The 25,231-nt window shown below is 35.9% G+C and overlaps 1 protein-coding gene across 5 annotated transcripts in view; it reads left to right on the top strand.

Moving 5' to 3' along the window:
* cnc (NFE2 like bZIP transcription factor cap-n-collar) overlaps nucleotides 1-25,231 on the top strand; it is a 124,461-nt gene that overhangs the window by 8,280 nt on the left and 90,950 nt on the right. Inside the window, exons 1-2 of one of the 5 annotated variants that reach the window (XM_087410043.1) lie at nucleotides 4,775-4,885; nucleotides 5,325-5,453. The exons of 2 other annotated variants lie outside the window; for them this stretch is intronic. Coding sequence is in view for 2 of the 3 variants with exons in the window: in XM_011070651.2 (XP_011068953.1) it covers nucleotides 4,829-4,885 (57 nt within the window). In the remaining variant the exon portion in view is untranslated. Of the gene's footprint in view, nucleotides 1-4,742; nucleotides 4,886-5,324; nucleotides 5,454-17,982; nucleotides 19,347-25,231 lie in introns of those variants that run through there. 2 more of the 5 variants (XM_011070651.2, XM_011070652.2) reach the window with 2 other exon arrangements.

Below are 25,231 nucleotides of genomic sequence, written 5' to 3'. Positions count from 1 at the left end.
AGATAAATAAAAGACAAAGCTAGGGATATATAACAATGCTTTATTGACAAGCACAAGTGATAACAATGTGGCAAATGTTGATTCTTCAATATACATATTTATATATTATACATTTCATTTTATAAATAATACGATTTGCAAAACATTTGATATTGCAAAATATTTTTCATATAAATTCTATTTTTAAGAGTGAAAATACAGATAACGTAATTTTCGAACATTGTATGTCGGAAAGAAAGGATTTAATTTGTAGTATCATAATTCATATATAATACACACATACACACGCACACACACACACACACAACGCGCGCGCGCGGAGCTTGTTATCCTGATTCGTTACTTACTATCTTAGATATAGCATTTTCTCTCATAATGATTTTGTAAAAAATGTGAACTTTAAATCGAGATATTAGCATAATGTGAAGATTTTTTTTCAAATACTTCTGTGATTTTTCTCATTTCGTAAAAGTTTTACTTGCTTAATTCTCTTTCTCTCTCTAATATCACCAAATTGTATAATTTCTTAAGCATTTTGATCGTGTAATAAGAACAAAATTTAACTATATGGGGAAAAAAGCTATTATTAATAATAATTTAAAATGGAAATTCTACATTATAGCAAGTATTAGTATATTTGTATCACACAATATGATTTCTTATTCTTGATAAATTTTTGATAAAAACAATTTTTGATAATATTGTATATTAATAATGCCATATGGAAAATTGAAAGCAATGAATTCCAATGCTTAATTTTAGAGTAAAATCATTAAAACTTTTTTTGCCCGTTAATACTCTTATTTGTGTATATATATATATATATATTTAATCAATTTAATTGGCAATGAAAAAGTATAGAAATATTTTTATTACTTATTTTATTACTTTTAGAAATATTTAATTGGGATATATGTGTAAAATACAAGCTCAAAGAAATAAACAGATAAAGAGCTATCAGCGTAACTCGAGTTCTAGGTAACATTATGGAACGAAGGTCGATGCAACGACAAGGCCGAATGTTTTATTGTCTTTATTTGCTCCTGTTTTATTGTTTTATTTTTCCAATTTATTTTTTAATTATTTATGCATAATCTCAAATATTTAAATATTAATTTTTTTCCATGTATTTTATATCTTCTATGTCTCTCATATCTTATATACCTTTATTTAATATTTTTATCTCTTTAAATTGAGAGAGAGAGAGAGAGAGAGAGAGAGAGAGAGAATATTCCTCGAATTGAATATATTAACAATTTTTTAAAATATTTATAAATATATCATATCATGTAGTGTTAATTAATTTCACTCATTTTCATTTGGTAACAATTCGTGAATTTAAAATTTATTATTAATAGTGATCCGAGTAGTGGAGCCTGAATTCAAATTACTGATTGAGAATTAGTGTATTCTAAATTTTTATAACATTAGCATATTTGACCGTTACTCTATTTTATGATTCGTTATTTTTGTGATCTATATAACGGAAATTTGTCCGCTGTTTTGTACTGGTTGCCCGCCTGCCAAGTTTTAAATCTTGCAACGATGTTGCAATGGGTCGACGTTCGAGGTGACGTACATAAACAGGAAAAACGATCAATTGAGTCGATCAGTTTTCGATTTTTCGTTGTGGAATACTTACAAGGCGAGTAATATAGTATTTATAACATAATAACTAATGTAAATTTGTCAACTAATGATAGATTCAAGCAGAATTATTTTTAAAAGATGTAATTTTATGCATATTAAATGTGCATTTTATGTTAATAATATCTAGATTCAGAAAATACTATATATTGAGAAATTATTGAGGCAATATTGTACACATTTTTCAAAATTAGAAGCTATTTTTGTAAATTTGATTTTGATAACAGAAAATTCAAGATTCTCAAAGCCAATTTTAAAATGTCATAAACTTTTAAAATGTAAAATTATTATATATATGAATTTTTATGTTTGAGTCTGCAATAATTTTAAAATATAATTTTAAAATATATTTAAAATATTACCATATATGCAAGAATTCGAACATAAATTTTTAAAAATCTCATTTTAATAATAACTGATTATATAAAAATTTTTTTTTACTTTAAAATAAAAAAAATGTAAAAATTCTCTAAAAAGTTGAATCTTTTGACATTTGACAAAATGATGTAAAAAAGCATCATTTATCTTATTTCAATCGAATTTTTATTTGTATCGATCACACTGAGAGAAAAAAATGATTGCGATTATCATAATTTAGCTATAATTTATAATAATTTTTATGAACTATACATATATTTTTAATAGTTTTATTCGTGCAAATATAGTCAGTTGTGTTATTAATAGTAGTTACAGACACTGTTTAAAAATTTTTAGTTTTTTAAAATATATTTTTTAGTTATTATTACCACATAAGTATTAAGTGAATTTAAGAAAATAATTGTATTAGTGAATAAAAATGTGTATTTTATTTACTGTTTATATCTTGATGTTTTATTATATTAATATTTGAAATTATCAATTTAATTTATAGTAAAATTTTTTCATATTTGAGAAAATTAGTATAACTTATTAAAGTATTATAGTATTATTACTAACTTAAATATTGTTTAGTGGTTTAGTCAGCAGTAATAACTATAAAAATAGAACTTGTAACCATAATTGTTTTACTATGCAATTATAATCACAAATATCAAATACTTTTCTTTCAGTGCACAGTTCAACTCATAATCTTTGATTGATCTATAATTAATCAGCCGGTACTGTATTGTATCAGCCAGATCGCATCGTGTAGCGAGTTCTTACATTTTTCATCACTTTTTTTATCGCGCGTATACGTTTACAATGTCACACGCATACAATATTGCGCACGAGTGCAAAGGTTGAGAATATTCAGCCTTCACATGGAATGTGCAGCGATTAAACACAATCGTACACAATAATCTATCACAGAGATTTGATGATTGCAAAACGGAGGGTCTCCTAGGATAAACAATATAATGATTGAATCTTGAACGAAAACGAATTATTATTCGCTTATGAAACTAACATCAAATCATAATTTGCGTATATTTTATAGCTAATTGTAGGTTTTTTATCATTAAAAAAATCTTATTGTTTAATAAATGTAGTATGAAAAGTACTTGTAAACAGTCTTCTTTGCTATAAATTTTCTCCTTTTACATCAAATTACTTCGCTCTTTACTGTACATTCGATAACATTGATGATTACATCTCTGATGATTATGTGAATTAATTATTATATTCTTGATTATTTTATTCTTGGACTCCTATTTGCTTTGAGGTCACACATATTTACTATTTTAATTATTATAATCATATATTTTTTTATGTATTATTACATGAATTATTAACGATAGTAATAATGGTTTTCTATGAACTGTTAAGTTGAATCATGATTCAATCAGTAAACACAGTACGTAAGAATCGTGCTATATTGGTGTATTCATACGAAGTGCATATTTATTAACTGTTACAATTGAACTGTTAATCCATTGCTCGTGGATATTAGAAGAATTTATTGCTCGAAATTACTGACTATCGAATAATTATATTGAATATTTACTCCATCATATCTAAGTCGTGTTATATACTTTTCTTTATTACCATAATACTGACGTCTATTAAGTTAGTACAGCCACTTCAGAACAATCAAATGTGATCTATATCACATTTTTTTGATATTTTTTTGCTAATTTTTTGCTGTATTTCCGATTTTTTGCTTCAGTCGATTCGCTAGAGCTAAAAATAGAACACAGCCACACTTTTGATCGAATTTTTCGACAAAAAATTCCGATTTGCGATATTCTTAGAGCAATTAATTCTACAAACATTTTGAGACTAAAATGAGCTCAGCAATTTAATGCTTTAAGCTACTTTACTCTTGTACGCGAGTCAGCACAGCCACACTCTTGGTCGAATTTTTTGACTTAAACAGTGAGCAAAAAAATCGGGAATAGAGCAAAAAATTAGCAAAAAATAGCCCTTCAAGAATATGTACTTGATTTTTCATTTGCTGCTTTTTTTGTGATTGTCTTAAACTAGCACAGAGCTTTAGTGAATCGGTTGGAGCAAAAAAAATCGAGAATAGAGCAAAACATTAGCAAAAAAATGTGATATAGATTGCATTTGATTGTGCTGAAGTGCCAGTTTAATAGACGTAAAATACTGATACTTGAAAACATTGGAACATATAAACATGATAATATTACGACATTAGGTTTTACTTGTGACAATTTGTCACAGTTGTGACAAATCGGTCTTTTAATCATGTTTACATTTAATTAAAAAAATTTCGCACGTATAAAATAGATTTTAAAGAAATTTATATCTGCTCTTATACAATATACAATATAACTTCCTGGATACTTTTCCATTTATTTACAGATACTAAATATTTATTGAACGATCAACGAATCGCGACCTATTTGATTTTGCGATTAAGACGTTTCGGCAAGTTGCAATTTTGCCAATACCTAGAAACGCGAAGTTTCTCGGTTCACCGCGAGATTTGACGTTCCTTTTAACGAGTTTTATCGTTCGGTAACGAACGCTTCAACGTCGTCGCGTCACGTGTTCATCGAGCGTTCCATAAATTTTCATAAATCAGCATCGCGAACGTATGCAAACGATGACCCTGACGACCCGTCGCGGTTGACGGACAAAAGTTGCCTCGTCGATCCCGAGGTGCGAGCGGCCGGCAGTGCGGCGGCACGCCGCGCGACGAATTCAAGTTGGATGCCGCGTGTGTACGCACCACTGGTCGCGCGCGTAATTAATCGGAGCACAGAGATCGCCGTCGTTACGTGGTCGGACGTGTCAAATGGCGCGCAGGAAGAGGAAGCAACCGAGGATGGTCACTGTGTTCGTGCCAGTCGATGTACGTGTGCGTTTCTTATCTTAGCGAATTAACTCTCCATCGAAAATAAACATACGTCATAAAACATGTACGCTGTTTATTGTTCGCGAATATTTGAAACGTTTGAGAAGGGGCAGGGGGGGGATTATTAGATACTTAAATTGCGAAAGAAACTTACAATGCTAATGTGTCTTACATTCAACAATATTCTCGACGTTCGAAGTCCAGACAATTCATTTTAATCTGTGTATAATCTACATTGTGACAGAAAAATCGTGAGATATATATATATATATTCTTTGTTCAGAGAACGATTTAAAAACTTCATAAAACAATATATGTCGGTTTTCATTAGAATAATTATAAACAAATTATTCATTTACCCGTATAATTTTATTTATTTTTTATATATGATAATCTAAATATTTTATCTAAACAAGTGATGTTTTTTTTTTTTCAGGTATGTACCAATCACATCTCTTCTAGGGCTTTTCCGAGTTTTAAAACTTGCTTCGCGGAAACATCACAGTATTCCTTTGCTATGCAACAGATGTACAACATTTCGTATTAATATCAACTAATATAGTAGGTAAATGTTCCATGTCTTTTGGTAAGTTTTAGTAATATAAAATTTTCATTTTACATTGTTTTATTCGTTTCGCTCTGACTTCCGTTCATGTTATTCGATTTTACAAATCCTGAGTTTGCCTTTTTTAAATCAGTTCAATGATCAATTAGATGTTGTATTAAATATTTTATAAACTTAGAGTGAAACTTTTTTTGATGAAAATTTAATCAAAGGCGACAAAATATAATTACCAAGAGATTCTCATGTTTTCAGTATGTGCACATCTATTTGATACTAATATCAAATCCACATCATTCATGATGAAATATTCTCTAAATTGTCTGTTTAATACGAGACAAAGGTAGAAACTGGAAGTGTTTTGTTACGATAAATTTGCTACGAATGTACGTTTTAGTCAACAAAGATTCCTATGAATCAGAGCAACCCCACTCTAATAAAGCCCATCAATTTATAAACTAACGACCATCTTTGTTGCATTACTTTGTGCCGTTGTAAACAACATTGCATTATTTTCGACGCGCGCCTTAAAATTAGCACTGCCGCACATATCTATGAAGAAGTCGATAGCCAGATAAACAACGTAGAATGAATTTTTTGCGCATTTCATCGCATCGTTGAGAATATGCGTTTAGGAAAGATGACCAAGGTTAGCGAGATCGAGGCAACTTCTGTAAAAATAACCACGACGTTCAGCAAGAATATTTGTTCATGCTTAAAGAGTGCAGCGATCTTGTAACCTTCGCGGATTAAACCCACGTGTTTTCATGTATTTGGCAATCAGGGGAGATCTCGATATCTTTTTGTTGCACTTTTCGTGAAGCTTTTCCGTGCTCAGTTGGCTATACCGTAAATTGTGGTAAATTATTCGGTGAACATATACCTTTATATTTTTAATATTTGACTTGTCGCTTTAACTGCACACATGCTAAAATAGCTGTTTTTATATTTTTTTCAACTTTAGGGTATTTCTTGACAAATTGAAGCGGTTATTTACAAATATTAAAAATGTTTTATTAGCTTTCACAAATAAACATTTATTACAAATTTCTGTTAGTGATTTCATTTGTTTACATTTTTAAAGATTGATTCGTCAAAACTCGTGTTTTCTTAGTTTATGCGCTAAAAATTATTATTTCTCATTGATTTTCAAACAAGCATCATTTTTCATTTCTATAATTGTTGAAAAATTCATAACCAAACGAAGATACGCCGTCATTTATATGATAATTTTTTTTATTAAAAATTAGGTATACTAGCCATTAGCTAGTTTAGATATATGCTTATTTGACTAAACTACATGCTAAATAGATGACAGCGTAAAGAGTAGATATGTTATCTAACACGTGACTGGTTCTTACTGAAGTTTGTGTCAGTTTCTCCATCGATAAAACAGTATAATGAAGTAGTTCAGTCGAAGTTGTCGAAGTTTTAATTACCGATTGCTGGTTAAGTAATTCTCTACACTGGATTTTTATGTCCGCCAGCGAGAATTGCGTTTGTTGATCTTGTTTAAAACGAGCGCTGACATCAACATAATCACTTTCTTGTAAGAGCCGGAATAGATTTTTCTATAGTAATAAACACATGCTCTATTGTGATAAAAAACAGCTCATGCGATATGATATATTTGTGACTACGTTTAGGATCGGTCCAGCGCGTTATCTTTGATAAGGAAGCTCTAGCGTTATCGTGTTTAATAAAAGTTATAAAGATAAGGTTTCTCATGAACTTTTGCAATAATTAACACACTGGTATTTCTGAAATGTCAGAATGAATTTTGCATCAGCAGTGATGTAATTGGCGAGGTCGGCAACAGTTAATTGGTAACAATTTTTCTCGGGACGTTAATCGAACCAATTTACGCTGTATTGTAAGTATGGATGGTAGACGAAAAGAGGGACATGCAATCTGTGTGCGAGTAAAGTATCATTCTTATTGTTTATTATAAGTGCGAGATTTGTTGAATTATTTTTAATTTAATCTATTCAAGACTAACTTAATAAATTTTATTGATCAGTGTTATATAAAAAAAAAATATCAAGTAAAGTATTTATTAAATTTTTTTGAGCTAATAATATTAGGTGTTGGAATTAATTCGTAGCGTTTTTAATGAAAGAATGTTATTTATTTCACATGAGCATTAAAAAATACATTAATGAAAGTACTTCCCATCACTTGTAAAACGCTACGAATTAATTCCAACACCTAATATTTTCTATATTTGGTGATGATCTATTTTATTTACTACTCTTACGTATTAGAAATATTACATTACGTCATAATGGGTTAAAAGGGAAAAAAGCATTATCTCAAGATGTTTTATCGAACAAAATTAGCTCACATTAAAAAATACGTAATGAAAAATACGTATGAAATCTTGAGCTAATATCTAATATCGAAAAAGAAGATAGTTTAATATTTTAAAAATAAATTTATCAACAGATGAACAATTCTTGGCGAAGAATTGTTCGTCCATTGATAAAATTGTTGATTTCTTTTAAAATTAATTCAAATTTAAAATTAACCTCAGTTATGAAATATCCATACAAGCCATTATTACATAAGACCAAATAACCATTCATATACTGTTGTGCAAACATGTCTCCTCATACTTCTCGTCCGTACTCTCAACATTTTTTTGTACGATAATCTGCAATGCAGCATCGCATGTTGCCGTAAGCGATTCTTTCTAGGTAAATGATATTTTTGTTAGCAATCGTCATTAATAAGTGTTCGTTATACGCAGTAATTACGTGCTCGTGTGTTCTATTCATATAGTATTATTATCTAGAATAATCGGCGACCTTGATTTCACGAGTGTAGCAGCACGTGTATAATATCGCAGAGGCTTGTGTGATCACTAACTTTGTTTTCTTCAACTTTTTTGCTCTATAAATGTGCATAAAATAAACTTCATTGTCATTATTTTTCCCGAAAATTTATTAGACATTTCTGATTTGTTGAGAAATTACTGAAGTATCGTCCAAAATACACAGTGTTTATTGAAATCTTACGAAAAATTCCTCCCTTCTTTCCGGATTTTCTGGATATTTTTATTCAGAATCCAAAAAATAAGATTAAAGAATTTTTTAATATATTTTGAGGTAAATTGAAGTGGAAATAACGCAAACAAATTATATATAATAAATGAATAGAAGAAAAAGATTTCATTTTTATTATTTTCTACAATTAGAACGCGAGACTTACAGGTAACGGAAAGACTACAATATAACTATTTTCCAGCTAGGATACGCTGTGTTACATTGCGTTACACTATGTAAAGTATTTATTGGAACGCAGTTTAGTTTTATATGATGTAATACCAGAGTGCACATATTAGCCGGGATCTACAATAGGTATAATAGGCTTTAAATCTAAAGAAATTGATCAATCATAGTTGAGCCTCTTTGACTATGATTGATCAATTTCTTAAGGCTTAAGACTGATTATACCTATTGTAAGTCCGGACTTACAGTTTTCTATTTTTATTTTTACAAATATGTTGCGTAATAGACTTGTGATTTTAATTTTGAATTTTAAATTATAAATCTTTCAAGATTGCCAGTTTTTAATAGCTTTATTATAAAATAAGCGTGACTACCAAATAATTTTTTGAAAAGTTGGTAACACTGATATATTTAACACATTTTTACTTAACTTTTTACAATATTGAGCAGTGTACGCTGTGTCACAGTTGGAAAACTTTGTATTGGATACAGTGTTACACTCATCTGTGTATTTTGTTAAAAAAACAACCAGTATCAGTGAGTTACTCTCTTCTGCTGAGTACTTGGCTGAATATTATCTTTTATCTGTATGTGTCATCCTGATTTTTTAATAAAAATTTGCAAGACACACACGAGAATACACGTAAATATCTGTGAATGTTAAGTTATTGCTAACCGATTGCTGACATTTTGCATTACAAAAAGATGATCAAAGAAATAATGTTTTTAAATAAATGATAAAATTTAAATTAAAAAAGGAAATTTGAAGAATTTCCTTGAGTACTAATAAAAGTCCATGAGAATTCTTGAGTTTTTTATCATTTTTAATAAAATCTTTTAAAAAGTCCAAATTTTTTTAGGTAGTAAAAAAATCTCCTGGAAAGTTTAGATTTTTTTAGATAGTAAATACATATTCTGAAAATATTGCGAGAACACAACTCTAGCATTCATTCAATTACACTTTTCTCGCGGATGCAGCGATGTTATAATTATATTAGGTGTTGGAATTAATTCGTAGCGTTTTACAAGAGATGGGAAGTACTTTCATTAATGTATTTTTTAATGCTCATGTGAAATAAATAACATTCTTTCATTAAAAACGCTACGAATTAATTCCAACACCTAATATATATGTGCATTTTTTGCACAAAAAGAGAAAATTAATCAGTGAGAAAATAAACGATAAGGGACACTGGAGCAGAGAATGTGGAGAAAGTTCGTTTCAGTGATAGGAAAGATACATAATTCTGTAAATGGACTTGTGCGCCTGTGCAATGAATTTATAATTGTAATGAACATTATTAATATGTAGGAAAATATATATTACGTTATTGAATGCCATTAATGTTATATATTGCTGAATGTTAAAACATATTTATGCGATCGAAATATTTTAATATTCGCTCCAGTAAAATGAAAAGAATAAGATACAATTATATAATTAATTATAAGATACAATTATATATGTAATTATTATTATTTTGTTTCACACACATGCATATTGTTACACTCTTTTTTTACTACATTTATGACATGAATGTACGTAGTAACCGATAATGTTTATGTCTTATCTTCGACATTTTAACATATCATATTTTTTTTCCCTTATTATACTATATATACTGCAAGTTTTCACAAGTCGCCGACGATTGGGCAAAATATAACGTATATATCAATAATTGAAGAGCAGATTAGGAATGTAGGATTTAGAAAGAATCGTGATGAGTTTGGGAGGAAAATCGAAATTGATGAATTTATTATATTTTTTATATATAATCTGATTTATAGAATAATGTTGTGACTGAAAAATCACTATCATCACTGTGCGAGAGCGCACCGCGCGGAAAAGGGTTCGAGTGAGAAAACGGTACAAGGTTGATATGATGCACGACAGTGAAGAGAACTCCGTTTCATTTAATTTAACAAAAGAATTTCTTTAATGTATTCAGTTACAAAGTCAAAAGATATAATTAATTAAAGATCAGATTAACAGAATATTAAATGCGGTCACCTTTTCCAAATTGAGCTTGGAAATGCGGTGATGGAAAATCTCGGCGATTTTCCTCGAAGCTTCTCGAAAGTTTCGGTTTATAGCGATTTCACTAAACGGTTAGCACGGCGATTTTTCTCGGCACTTCTTGAAAGATTCGATTTATAGCGATTTCACTAAACGGTTAGCACGGCGATTTTACGAAGCGAGATTATGACTCTAAGAACTCTAAGAACTTTTTTGGAAGTAAGAACTCTGAGAAGTCTAAGAATTCTAAGCGGTGTAGACGGTATAAGCGGTGTAGACTATTTCCGCAATCTGCGCAATCTGCCTTTAGAACCGGCAAGATCGAAGCATTTATTACTTCCGGTCCGGGCTTTCTTCTTGGGAGAAATCCAATTAAATTTTGCCACAATCGTAATTATCACGTGGCATTGGTTGTACAAAATTGATTGGCGCTTTCGATTCTTTTCTAGCGACGTTCAACGTAACAGTCATGCGCGACAGAAAATCCGTACGCGGGATTGGTGACAGCGCGTGACGTATTCGTCGGAGCGCGGCGCTCGCGTGCGCGAATCGAATTGTTCTAGAACTTTCGATGGTCCGTTGTCGGTGCCTGTTTGCGTGTACCGAATTGTTTTGAAAGACTACAGAACAATGAATCTCTGACTTTGATGAGGCTTAAAGTCAGGCTCGAGATGAAATCACGAGCTCGCCTTGTGCGTGCGTTCAATAACAATTACTGTCGGTCGACCGAAGGAATTCTTACCTTTTTTTTTGAATTACCGATCTCAAACATCCCGCCCGCCTCGTCATCTCCGTGACGATATATGTATAAGGTTACGCATAGAGATTACAAAAAAAACAGTAAACGCGAAAATAAAACAAGCGATACAATGCAATGAATTCGTGGAAGAACTTGAGCCGTAAACGAGAGTTATCTGATAAATAACATTGACGAAATGATTCACGAAAGTACACGCGATCAATTCAAGCTCTTCTTTACATCTGATGCACTGGAGTGCGAGATAAACGCGTTAGCCTCGTCTGGCAATAAAACTAATTTGATCAAAGGACGAGTTAATTCAGATGAGGCGGTTTTGATTGTGACCACCCGCACTACGCCGTCGTCTCCAGGATGTAGCTGCGTGATTCGCGCCAGAGGCCACTTATTTGGTGGTGAGAGCTCGGAGCGAATGATGCATAGCGATCCAAGGCGTGGTGGCAAAGCGTCCTTGGTCCATTTCGGTCTGGTAGCCAGAGTGTGTAAGTACTCGCGTGACCATCTCTGCCAGAAGTGGTCTCGCATTCGCTGAATAAGTTGCCACCTGGAAAGAAAATTTTCCCTCTTGTCCGACAAGGACGGCTCAGGAATGGCCAGCAGTGGTGCCCCAATGAGCAGGTGACCCGGTGTCAGAGCCGTGAGGTCGTCGGAGTCGTCCGAAAGTGCATACATGGGCCTTGAGTTCAGGCATGCTTCCACTTGTGCGAGCAGGGTGCTCATTTCCTCGAAGGTGAGCCTGGTTTCGCCGATGGTTCGGCGCAGGTGATACTTAGCCGATTTCACGGCTGCCTCCCAGAGACCACCAAAATGAGGTGCCGAAGGAGGATTGAAATGCCACTGGATCCCCTCCGATGTAGCTACGTGTGCGATCTTTTGTCCTTCTGCCGAGGAGGCTCGAAGCATTTCTCGAAGTTGCCGATCGGCGCCCAAAAAATTGGTGCCGCAATCCGAATAAATGTCTGAGCACAGTCCTCGGCGAGATGTGAATCGACGGAGAGCAGCCAGGAAGGCGTCGGTGGTGTACGCTGAAACAGCCTCGAGATGAACGGCCTTGGAGCTAAAACAAACAAATACGGCGATGAACGCTTTGTGAGCGCTGTGCCCACGCCCTTTGCTCGTCCTGATGAAAATAGGCCCGGCGTAGTCGATGCCCACGTGAAGAAATGGTCGCGCTGGCGTCACTCTTCCTGGAGGAAGGTTTCCCATCTTTGGTTGCGGAGTGGCAGCCCTCCACCGTGTGCATGTCACGCACTGATGCAGCCATCGCTTGACCACCGCTCGGCCTTGTGGAATCCAGAACCGGAGGCGCAGCAATCCCAGGGTCATCTGGACTCCTCCGTGGAGAGTACGGCGATGGTAGGCTTCCACCAGCAGGCGAGTGAGCCATGACCCTGGAGGCACGATGATCGGATGTCGCTCGTCGAACGACAGCGCTGCGTGCTTGAGACGCCCTCCAACTCGCAGAATTCCGTGCTCGTCCATGCACGGGCTGAGGGTTCGCAGATGGCTGGATCTGGCAAGGTCGCGCTTGTCTTCGAGAGCTGCTCTCTCCTCTTGGTAATGCCGTGACTGCGCTATGCGTATCCACCTGATGAGCGCCGCGTCGAGTTCAGCTGGGAGAAGCGCCGACCCGTTGTGCTGACCGTTCACAGAGCCGACCGCGCGACCGCGGTGACGCCAACGCACGCACCAGGAAGTCGCTCTGAGCAGCTGGTGAAGCGACGAGAATCTGAGCAGTTCTTCCGGCTCGAGGTTGCTCCTGACGACTGCTGCGAGTGTTGCGGCCCGCCGCTCTGGTACGTCCTTGATGGGCTCGAGGTTGACGCTTGGCCATAGCGACGAATTCCCGCTCAACCAGGCGGGGCCCGTCCACCATAAGGAATGGCTGAGGAGCTCACTTGGTGTCAGACCCCGAGAGGCGCAGTCGGCAGGGTTGTCCTTGCCCGGGACGTGACGCCATTGAGCCTCTGGAAGCTGCTGCTGGATTCGTGTCACCCTGTTGGCCACGTACGTTTTCCAGCGCGAGGCATGACCTCGAATCCAGTGGAGCGTGACCTTGGAGTCGGACCACAGGATCACTGGCGTTGTCGCCAGGTTTAGCACAGAGCGCGTGTGCACGAGCACGCTTGTAAGCAAGGCGGCGGCGCAGAGTTCGAGTCGCGGGAGAGAAACGAGCTTGATCGGCGCGACCTTGCTTTTGGCGGTCAACAACAGAGTCTTCGTTTGGTTGTTTGCGGTGATACGGAGGTACACCACGGCGGCGTAACCTCTTTCGGACGCGTCCGCGAAGCCGTGCAGTTCGAGTTGAGAGCTCGTGTCGCCGGTGCCGAGCCAGCGGCCGACTCTGATCTTCTCAAGCAGTGGAAGTTCTTCCCAGAGCCGCTTCCACTTTCCAGCGATGGTTGACGGCAATGGTGTGTCCCACTCTAGCTGCTGTAGCCAGGCCGATTGAATCAAAATTTTAGCTTGAATGGTTACTGGAGCCAGCCATCCGAGCGGGTCGAAGAGTCGAGCGGTCTCCGACAGCAGACTTCTCTTGGTGAACGTGACGACGGTGCGAGGAGGGACGGAGAAGGCGAATTCGTCTCTAGTTGGATACCAGCGCAATCCCAGCGTGGAGTGGTTCTCTAGGTCCCACGACCGCGAGTCTCTGGTGAGACAGTACTCAGGCGGAATGTCGCGAAGAAGTTCCTGACAGTTGGCGGCCCACTTTCGGAGAGGGAACCCGCCCGCCATGCAGAGGTTGCGTAGCTCGACTTGGAGCGCGATAGCGTCGTCTTTATCGTGCGCTCCGGTTACGATATCGTCGACGTAGCAGTCGTGTCGTAAAGCACTCGCGCCTCGAGGGAAACGCGGTCCGTCGTCATCGGCGAGCTGACGCAGCGTGCGAATGGCGAGAAATGGCGCGCAAGCGAGACCGTAAGTGACAGTTTTTAATGTGAACTCGCGTACAGGCTCATCAACGCGGTGTCGCCACAGGATGCACTGATGTCTATGGTCGTCGGGATGCACAAGAATTTGCCGATACATCTTCTCGATGTCGGCCACTAGCGCGTATCGGTGCCATCGCCACCGCAAAAGCACGTTCGCGAGGGGTGGCAGCAGGTTAGCCCCAACTAATAGATGCGTATTGAGCGACTCACCAGACCTTGTACGCTGCGATCCGTTGAAGACGACTCTGAGCTTAGTCGTGGTGCTGGACTCACGAAGGACACCGTGATGCGGAAGGTAGCACCGATCTTCGCTGGAATTCGGAGGTTCTGGCGCCAATTCCATGTGCCCTTGGTCCTCGTAGTCCTTCAGGAAGGCTCGGTAGAGATCGCCGAATCGTGCGTCTCTCTCGCAGCGTCGCTCCATGGCGACTAAAAGTCGTTGCGCAGGTCTTCGCGTCTCAACTAGCGTCGTCGGCGGAGATGCAAAAGGTAGTCGCACTATGTATCTTCCTTCGGCAGTGCGTTGGTGCAGCAGCGCGAAGATGTCCTCGCATTGCTGCTCCTTTGGCGTGAGAGCGACGGGAGCGGGCACTTCTCGCTCCTGCTCCCAGAAGCGGTGCACAAGGTCGGCCAACTCGTGATCTGCTGTGCACTGAAGCGAGTGGCGTTGTGCTGAGTTGTTTACTCGGTCGCAACCTCCCGATAAGATCCAGCCGAGCAGCGTCTTTTGAGCGATAGGCGCTTGGGGGCCTCCCTTGCGGAGACCATCCTGGAGAATGATTGAGCATACTTCCGCTCCAAAAAGCAACTCAATAGCGTCGTTTGCTGTGTAGTCGGGATCAGCCAGTTGGAGCCCCTTTAGATGTGGCCACTCAGTTCTGATCCTTGCGTGAGAGCCTTGATAAAGCGACAGACGTGGCAGAACAAAGGCTCCGACGGTGAAGTCGGTCCCTGTTGTTAATGAGGTCACCTTGAGTGTCACCTTTCCCCTGCTGGGCCCGGAGCTTTTGCCGCTGATGCCGATGACCTCGATTGAGGATCGAGAGCGTGGCAAGCGTAGGCGTTGGACCAGAGCCTCGGAAATTAGAGAAATTTCCGAACCTTGATCGATGAGCACGCGTGTGGTGTGCTGATTGCCGTGACGATCAGCGATGGAAACTCGCGCCGTTGCGAGCAAAATGGCCTTGTGGTTGTTGTCGCGTCGCACCGCAGACAGTGAGCTGACTTCTTGAGGTTTCGGTGAAGCGTACGCGTCGTGCAACATGGAGTGGTGACGAGACTTGCACGTAGCACACGTCTTCGTCGAATGGCACTTCGCGAAAGCATGAGAGCCGAGACAGTTAAAGCACAGCCTGTGAGTTTCGGCGACGGCCTTGCGGTCGGCCGCGGATTTCTTCTTGAATTCTTCACACGCCATCACGTGGTGCTTACTCTTGCATAGAACGCATTGAGAAGACTCGGTGTGTTTCTTGACGTGATGCGACTTGGCGGATCGCGACGGGTTGTCGGAGACCTTGAGCGATTGTGGTTTGGCGGCTGTGAGAGTAAGTGCTCGTTGGTTTATGAAGTTCATTAGCTCTTTAAGAGTGGGCATGTCGCTCGAGGCGCGTGAGAGTGACTCCCACTCCAGGCGAGTTCTTGGATCGAAGAGCTCGACGGCAAGATGAGTTAGTAGATCGAAGCCATGAGAGTTGATAGGCCTATCAATGTTCTCCTGGCCGTTGACTACCCTGGTCAAGGCGTTGAAAACGCGGTTGAGCTCCTCCGCACTTTCGCTCTTCATCTTAGCCACGGCGGTAAACTTGGAGAAATTGGAGCGAGATAACTCTCTCTTATTTTCATACCGCTCGCTTAGCAGCTCCCATGCGCGTGGATAGTTGTCTTCGGTCATCGCTAATGGTTGAATCAGTTCCTTGGCAGGACCCTCCAGACAAGTTTTCAGGTAATGAAATTTTTCGATTGCGGAGAGTGATGAATTGCTGCCAACAATGGATTGGAAGAGGTCTCGGAATGTAGGCCAGTCTTCGAACGCGCCAGAGAAAGAACTAATCTTGAGGCGAGGCAGCGACGGTTTTCCGGAAGACTCATTACCTTCTGTTTTGGAAGCTGAGCTCGGTTCCTTCACCTTGAGTTTCCGAACATGGTTGAGAAGGAGACTTCGTTGCGTGATGTACGTCACTCTCGCTGAGTGAGCGACTCTGGTCGAGTTGTATTCGCTCTCCGCGAATGCATCTTCAAGATGCTCTATGATGAGTTCATGCTGAGCCTCAAATTTCGCCCACAATCCATCCAGAAGACCGACGACTGTCTCGGCGGCTTCCAGCGTAATGTTCGCTGCGCCGAGCTCCTCCAGATCTGATACTGACTGAGCCATGCGATGGCGAAGGTCGCTTTGCTTCGTCAGCAAATTCTGCAGTTTCTTACCCATCACTCACTCTTTCTTTTCAGCACTAGCAAATTGAACGCGATGCACTCGACACTGCGGATGCCGGCGAGCATCCGGCTCGAAGGACCAGAAAATGTGCGAGAGCGCACCGCGCGGAAAAGGGTTCGAGTGAGAAAACGGTACAAGGTTGATATGATGCACGACAGTGAAGAGAACTCCGTTTCATTTAATTTAACAAAAGAATTTCTTTAATGTATTCAGTTACAAAGTCAAAAGATATAATTAATTAAAGATCAGATTAACAGAATATTAAATGCGGTCACCTTTTCCAAATTGAGCTTGGAAATGCGGTGATGGAAAATCTCGGCGATTTTCCTCGAAGCTTCTCGAAAGTTTCGGTTTATAGCGATTTCACTAAACGGTTAGCACGGCGATTTTTCTCGGCACTTCTTGAAAGATTCGATTTATAGCGATTTCACTAAACGGTTAGCACGGCGATTTTACGAAGCGAGATTATGACTCTAAGAACTCTAAGAACTTTTTTGGAAGTAAGAACTCTGAGAAGTCTAAGAATTCTAAGCGGTGTAGACGGTATAAGCGGTGTAGACTATTTCCGCAATCTGCGCAATCTGCCTTTAGAACCGGCAAGATCGAAGCATTTATTACTTCCGGTCCGGGCTTTCTTCTTGGGAGAAATCCAATTAAATTTTGCCACAATCGTAATTATCACGTGGCATTGGTTGTACAAAATTGATTGGCGCTTTCGATTCTTTTCTAGCGACGTTCAACGTAACAGTCATGCGCGACAGAAAATCCGTACGCGGGATTGGTGACAGCGCGTGACGTATTCGTCGGAGCGCGGCGCTCGCGTGCGCGAATCGAATTGTTCTAGAACTTTCGATGGTCCGTTGTCGGTGCCTGTTTGCGTGTACCGAATTGTTTTGAAAGACTACAGAACAATGAATCTCTGACTTTGATGAGGCTTAAAGTCAGGCTCGAGATGAAATCACGAGCTCGCCTTGTGCGTGCGTTCAATAACAATTACTGTCGGTCGACCGAAGGAATTCTTACCTTTTTTTTTTGAATTACCGATCTCAAACAATCACTAATCATCATCACTAATTCCATCATAAGCATACGAATATGTTTGTATATATATATATATATATATATATATATTTTAAGAAACATGAACTACGTTTACACGACACAATTTATGTCATTGTTATAACATCAATGTTATGAAACTGATCAATCATAGCTATTCCTCTGAAGAATGGAATGATTATGATTGATAAGTTTTCTAACATCGATGTTATAAACTTCTGCATAAATATAGCCATATATATTCCGTGTAAATATAGCCATATATATATATATACATATACAGGTAGAAGACCATGTGTAAATTTTCGGTGGTATATCGATAAAGATATCTTATCTTTTGTTCCTGACCACTAGTAACAATTTACGGTTAACTCTGTCAATGGTTGCGTTCAGCAAAAAAAACAACTGTTGTAAAATTCTTTAATATACATGATTATTATTATACATTTGTAAAATCCAGTGAAAGAGGAACAAGACCAATCATATTAATGACTTATTTGTAATTTAACAAAGAATTTTCTATTAAAAAAAATAAGTAATAAAGTTGTTTTTTCTGCTGAATGTAGCCCATATCGGTTATTGCGCGAGAACTCATCTATAATTAAACTTAATCGACAACATTAACCTTTATGCAGTTGTATCGATAGTTGCAATAAGAAAGAAATGTATTGAAGGAAATTACTTTTATCTTTTTGTCAAGTGGTATCTAATTATCGAGGTATGCGGGCCAGCATACCTCGATAATTATTTTTATCGCCTTTTACTAATGATCCCTTTCAATTCTGACCTCGGGCAAGGTTGGACGAAACAGTTTTACAATGTTGCGAACACTATATGTCCATAGCAAGTTCATGCGCAACGTATAGACGTATAGACGTTCTTCATGATTAGCGATATGAACAGCAGCGCGAAAGAATTGCCCATACCCGTACTCATCGTTATCATCGTGACGCGCGCGTAGAGTAATCTATCCTCGTCGGATGCCATCGCCTCGTTGACGCCGTCGCGCGGTCGTCAGTCTCGCGATTGTGAGTGTATAATTCGCAACGACAGTGTGCAACTAGCGCGAAAAAAACCATTCAACGATTCCTCCTTAGTCCAATTTCATGTAGCGTATGAATGAAAAAGTGAAACCTATCAAGAATCGTGAACTTTTCATTGTTTGTCGATATAATACAGTTAATTCGTTAAAACACGTTCTGTGCTGGCCACGAATTAATCGTCAATCGGTCGTTATAATCTTCGTGTAAACGACTGCATTTACATTGTGCAACAAACACGTGAATCCTGTGTATACATTGGAACGTACGCGACATTGCAAAGATCCTTGTGCAAAGACGAGTCCGCCAAAAATAGCTGTGACGTATCATATAACGGAGTAGAATTGTGCGGTGATTTCTCTCTCGATTGAAACGTTCTTCAAACTTGAAAGAAGCAATATGAGTCTGGCAGTGGTGTCAAACGCGGTAGGTCAACGATATTGCTGTTAACAAATCTCAATAAGATTAGGGGAAAGGAAAGAGAAAGCATTTCCACTTTGGATATGTTGAAGAAAGCACGAGATAAAATTTCAGAAAACAACGTTAAAAATAACTAGAATTCTCGATACTATTAAAAAAGACTCGGGAAATTGAAATGATTTTCTCGAAATTATTATTATTTTTATTACAAGATATGCACGATGATTCGCGCGTTAAATGCAACTTTGTACCAAAGAAATTTTTTCATATATATATTTATATATCTTTTCTATTACATCACTACTTCCGACCTTGCGAGGAATTTAAAAACACGTGGGATAATCGAAATGCCCTTTCTATATACTTGGAGTCCATAGTGCCGGTATAACCGGTCAAACATGTTCATCGACTTGTATGTGTATATATTAACTAGACTGCTCACACTCCGACAATTTTGCATATGATAGAAAGAGACAGAAGTATACTCAACCGCTTGGTCACATATGTGTATATGTGAACACACTGCTGTGAATGGCACTACGTGATCTGAGTGTATCGTGTAAGTGCAATATATGAAAAGCACTACTATAAGCATATACATGTGTGAATACTGATCCAAGCAATAGCTATCCACATTTTAGTTTCAAAAATGACGACGACGTGAATCCAGTTAGTATGTAGAAATTTCTTATAAGTGATTTGAGTAATTTTTCAAGAATATGGACATTCCGAGTGATGTCACGATTTCTATGAAAAACCTCAGTGCTGGTTAAACCGAACTTCCGCGTGCAAAAAGCTTTTCCAATTGTCCAAATGTCCGATAACGTTATCTGTAATTTATCGATAATGTAATGATAATCATTTATTCCTATGGTAGCTGTTAAAAGAACCTTGACTAAGACAACAATGTTAACATAAACATTATCTAGATAAAACTAATGGTAAGTTTTCTTGACTCGTGTCTGATAAATGGTACTTTAACCTTCAGGTAATTATATGAGATCTCATTATTATTATTATTATTATTATTATTATTATTGTTATTATTGTTATTGTTATGTTCTATTTTAATATATCAAAAAGACAGAGACTTACGGTAATTTACAGTAAAAACAACCATATATACACATGTTCTCTTATATTAAAAATAGTTTTTAAAGGTTTTATTTTAAAAGATCATTTATTTGCCATAAAATTACACGAAAAATATCTATATTGTAATATATAGAAAAAGTAAACTATATTGCTTTAAATAGAAATATTTAATTATAAATTATTATTTTTAATACTATAATTTTTATTTACTATATAATATACATTTTATAAATTTTTTAATTATTATTTCTTTATGTTTATTAGAAAACTAATAAGATATTATATAAAATATTTAAATTAAAAGAGCAATAACATAAATCACCAATAGCATTGATATTGATAGAAGAATAAGGAATGATTGATATACTCTAATATGTCAATAGTTGACATATTAGAATTCTATTAACATTGAAACACATATGATCTCGCTTGGCGCCAAAGCCGTGACACTTTCCATGAAGGATAAAGTCTCGGCGCGATTTATAATGATTCTTAATAATACCCAGCAGATAACAACTCACACTCACAGTGTGATGCAAGCCAACGCACTGATATGTACATGAATACAGTAATCTGTATAATATGTCTATTATTTAACTAACGATAGTTAATAATAATTGACATAGATCGTTTACATCTGTGTTGGATAAATTGTGTAAATAATTAAGGATAATCACAATAGTCAACAGTTTCTCAACACGTTAAATAAATTTTATCGGTGCGAGTTATGAGACAATACTTAATTTGCACAGAACATACATTATACATATATATATATATATATATATATTATACATATATATATATATATATATATATATATATATATATATATATTTTATGTGAAATCTTAGACACGAATTTATCTGACATGAAAGCGGATATTGTAGCCTTCAAAGTAGGTTTTTTCTTTTGCTTAACCTCCTAGTAACAGCTTGCTTATACATCACATGCAAGTTTTTATTCTATGTAACTTGAAAAATAAATATTTACTAAAATGTTTATGCTAGATACGATATTTTAAACATGTCAAGTGACTATTACTGCAAGTGCGCACATATCCATTTATAACATTGTATACTTATATAATTACACTGTATCGTGCCCATTGTATTCTGTATACATGAGTCACAGATAAATACATAACGATTATGTGATAATAATGCAACTTGATCGAATTCATACGGTAAAATTATTAAATTTATTATCCGTGCGTACGTATATCGGATTATTGTTTTAAAATTTTATTCTTTCTATTAAATTTTGTGTTCATATAACACGAGATTTTAGGATATTCAAGATATATTTATACAGAGTTTCTGTAACTTGATCATTTCAAATATCTTTGTTATTTTTAACAATAGGAGAAAATACCACAGGGGAAAGTTGTTCGATTCAAAGCGGCACATATTATGATGAACAAAAAAGTTTTTTCATATTTTTTGAGACTTCCAAATCATTTTCACTTTTTTAAATGGAATTGTATGATTTTTTTTATTTATGTATGATATACTATTAGGTGTTGGAATTAATTCGTAGCGTTTTACAAGTGATGGGAAGTACTTTCATTAATGTATTTTTTAATGCTCATGTGAAATAAATAACATTCTTTCATTAAAAAACGCTACGAATTAATTCCAACACCTAATATAATTCTATTTGAAAAAGTAGAGGTGATCTTAAAGTCTCAAAGAAGATGATCTTGAGAAAAATTTTTTGCTTATCATAATATATACTCCTTTGAATTAAACAATTTTTTCCTATTTTCTGATATCATCAAAACAACGGAGATATTTTAAATGATCAAGTTACAGGAAACATCCTATATACAGAAACCAACTGTAGATGAGTCACTAAGTAGTTTACATAGATATATAAACAATATGCATATTTATCTGAAGAACAAATCACTGCATTCATCTCTTAATTTATGTTTTTCTATTGCAAATAAAACTTTAAATTATATTTCTAAATATGAAACTCCAAATATCAGTTTGAATTTAGCTCAAACATAAAAGTCATAATTGTAGAATCGAAAAGGAAAATTGCAATATAAAACGAATTTGTAGTCGATTTTGAATATGTTGATAGAAAAAAATTATAAGAAAAATATAAAGATTTGAACTAAAAATGTAGTTATTCTCGCAATAAATAAATTCGAACAATTAACAGTGATTGATATGTTTATATATGTTGTATAAATATTACAATATACATATATATTTAATGTTATAACATATTAAACATTTCTTGCAATAGTTATTTAAAAAATACAAATGATTACGTGCTAATTCATATCTATTACTTTTTTATGTCACTTGCGAACGTATGTCATAAACAATGACTTTGCAGCATAAAGTTTTCATCATATTCAATATTATAACGTATTAAGCTTATCACTTACGTCTACTATACATGTACAATTGAACCTTATCCTATGCGAAAAATGGTATCATCAAAAGATAGATGCAATATATCAATAAATAATACGACGTTGTTAGCATCATATTTTTTATTATATATATTTATATTACAAAAATATTACATACATAATATTTATTATATACGTAATAGCAATATGTAATATATATATATATATATATATATATATATATTATACATATATTTATTTATAACAATTAAATAAGTAATATGTTTTTGGAAGATAGTGCCATTAGAAAAAAGAAAACATCTATAATAACATAAAAAAATATTCATATAAATCATATTAAAAGGAAGAAGTTTTTTTTTCATTTTTTTTAGGAATTTTCTGGTAATGCTATCTTTCAAAAATATACTTTCTGATTTATGAATAGTCGGTATCGCGTTGAGGCTTTTACTACCCTTCGTCCGAATGATTTCAGATGGCGCCATAGAATCTTTTGCTGCAGATTTCTGCATTTATACCTTTTTATTTTCTTACAATGTGATGACTGTTAGCAACTTGTGCGATCTATCACGTGATCATTGATCTCGCGATCGATTATCGTTAAATAACAAAATATGTTCGTTCGATAAAGGTTCCGTTCGCCGAAGAATTAAGAATGTCTTCTGTCCTGTCTGTCGATCAGTATCCTTTTAGATCAATCCGATTCGCCTTGACAAATTGTGGTAGCTCGAGATAACAAATCAGATATGCATCACGATTGTAGCGGAGGTGGTCTCGTATCACGTTCTTGTCAATGTGTCAAGTCTCGTTCGCCACGTGAACGTTAAAACTACGATACTTTCGCGCACGTGATCGTTGGCGTCGCCCTATGATAATTTTATATATGCACTGTTAATATGCCGATTGTTTTCCATAATATATCGATATATATGTTATTACAAAAATTATTGCTATTGTTGCAATTGATGATATTATTGCAAAAACTATTATTGCTAATTATATATATATATACATATAATAAAATGTTAGAAAATGTTATATAAACATCCATTACTTAAAATGAAGATGAAAATCTATTTCTCACCAAATTGTATATCGGATTTTATAATTTTTATTTTGTTCTTCTCTTTAATTGTTTTTTTTTTAGAATTATTGAAAAGATTTTAATCTACTACAGCTATTATAAGTATGATTTGGAAATTGTGATATAACCGGGAAGGTGATGAGTAAAAGTAAGACAAAAATAAAAATAAAAATTTTTTGTATAAACATTTTCAATAATTTTTCAATTAATAAAATGAATATATGGTTGAAGCTTGCATTATTTTAAACAAAGTAAGACTGATTTAGAAATAACGGTGAATAATCAAATTGAATGAACCAAGTAGATTGTGTGCACGTGTATTTAACAAATATTTTAACTCTATCTTTAAAAAACAGAACTTTATGTGAAAAAAATTCTATATTTTTTTCTTACCTATACATGAAGAATCATGTCCTTTTCATGATCACGATTTTTGGAACATCCTGTATTATTTTCATTTATTTTGTACTATGATATTTTTCCTCCGCCGTATTATTTCATCTTCAAAACTAATAAATTACAATCTATTTTAATTTGAAAAATAGTTGTTTGCGATGAACCGTTTTTAAATCTACTAAGCACTTTAGAAAAAAAAAAGAATATTTTTTTTTTAAATTGGAATATAGAATAGATTGTAACGAATCCTACATGGATTACAAAGGATTAAGGCAAACTGATTATTCGTTTTAAAGATTTCAGTCAAAGAACATAAAAAATGATTGTGACAACGGGACACCTTGGGCGGCTCATCGTTTATGGTAAGATTACTATAAACACCTCCGCCGGCGTTTTCTGTGCGGAACAAGTGGTATAATAGTTTTGCGTCCCTTTCGAGTCTCGGAGAAATGTTATTGTGGTGACTAATGACACTAGGTGGAGGTCTATGTGAAAGTATCATGCGGAGAAAGGCAGGGGCGTAGTAGCAGGATGCAATCGAATGATCATATTTATCTCCCATGTTAATCTCGTCAGGAGACGAATATAAATCTTCCCTCGCTATTCCATCAAAAATCTTCTTTGATTAATTTATATTTCATCTTAGAATTTAAAACATTTAATGTCGAATATAAGAAACTTAAAATTAATTATTTTCCTATAGGAATCGATTCCAAATTTGACTTGAATAGCCCTATTATCATTCTTGATTCCTAACGCTTCAATGATCACTTGTATTGCAATTGTACTTTCAGACCGAACATAAGTCTTATCTTTTGCGATCGCGAAGTTTCATTGCGTAAGGACGACGGGTCCTTTTGTGCGTAAAAGTGCGAATGACGTGCGCAAGACAAGCGGTATCTTTATCGACTCATTAACGACGGAGAC

Source organism: Acromyrmex echinatior, chromosome 1 (genome assembly GCF_024713525.1).
Source record: "Acromyrmex echinatior isolate Ae372 chromosome 1, ASM2471352v2, whole genome shotgun sequence".
NCBI classification, from domain to species: Eukaryota; Metazoa; Arthropoda; class Insecta; order Hymenoptera; family Formicidae; genus Acromyrmex; species Acromyrmex echinatior.
This window is presented reverse-complemented; position numbering and strand designations above follow the sequence as displayed.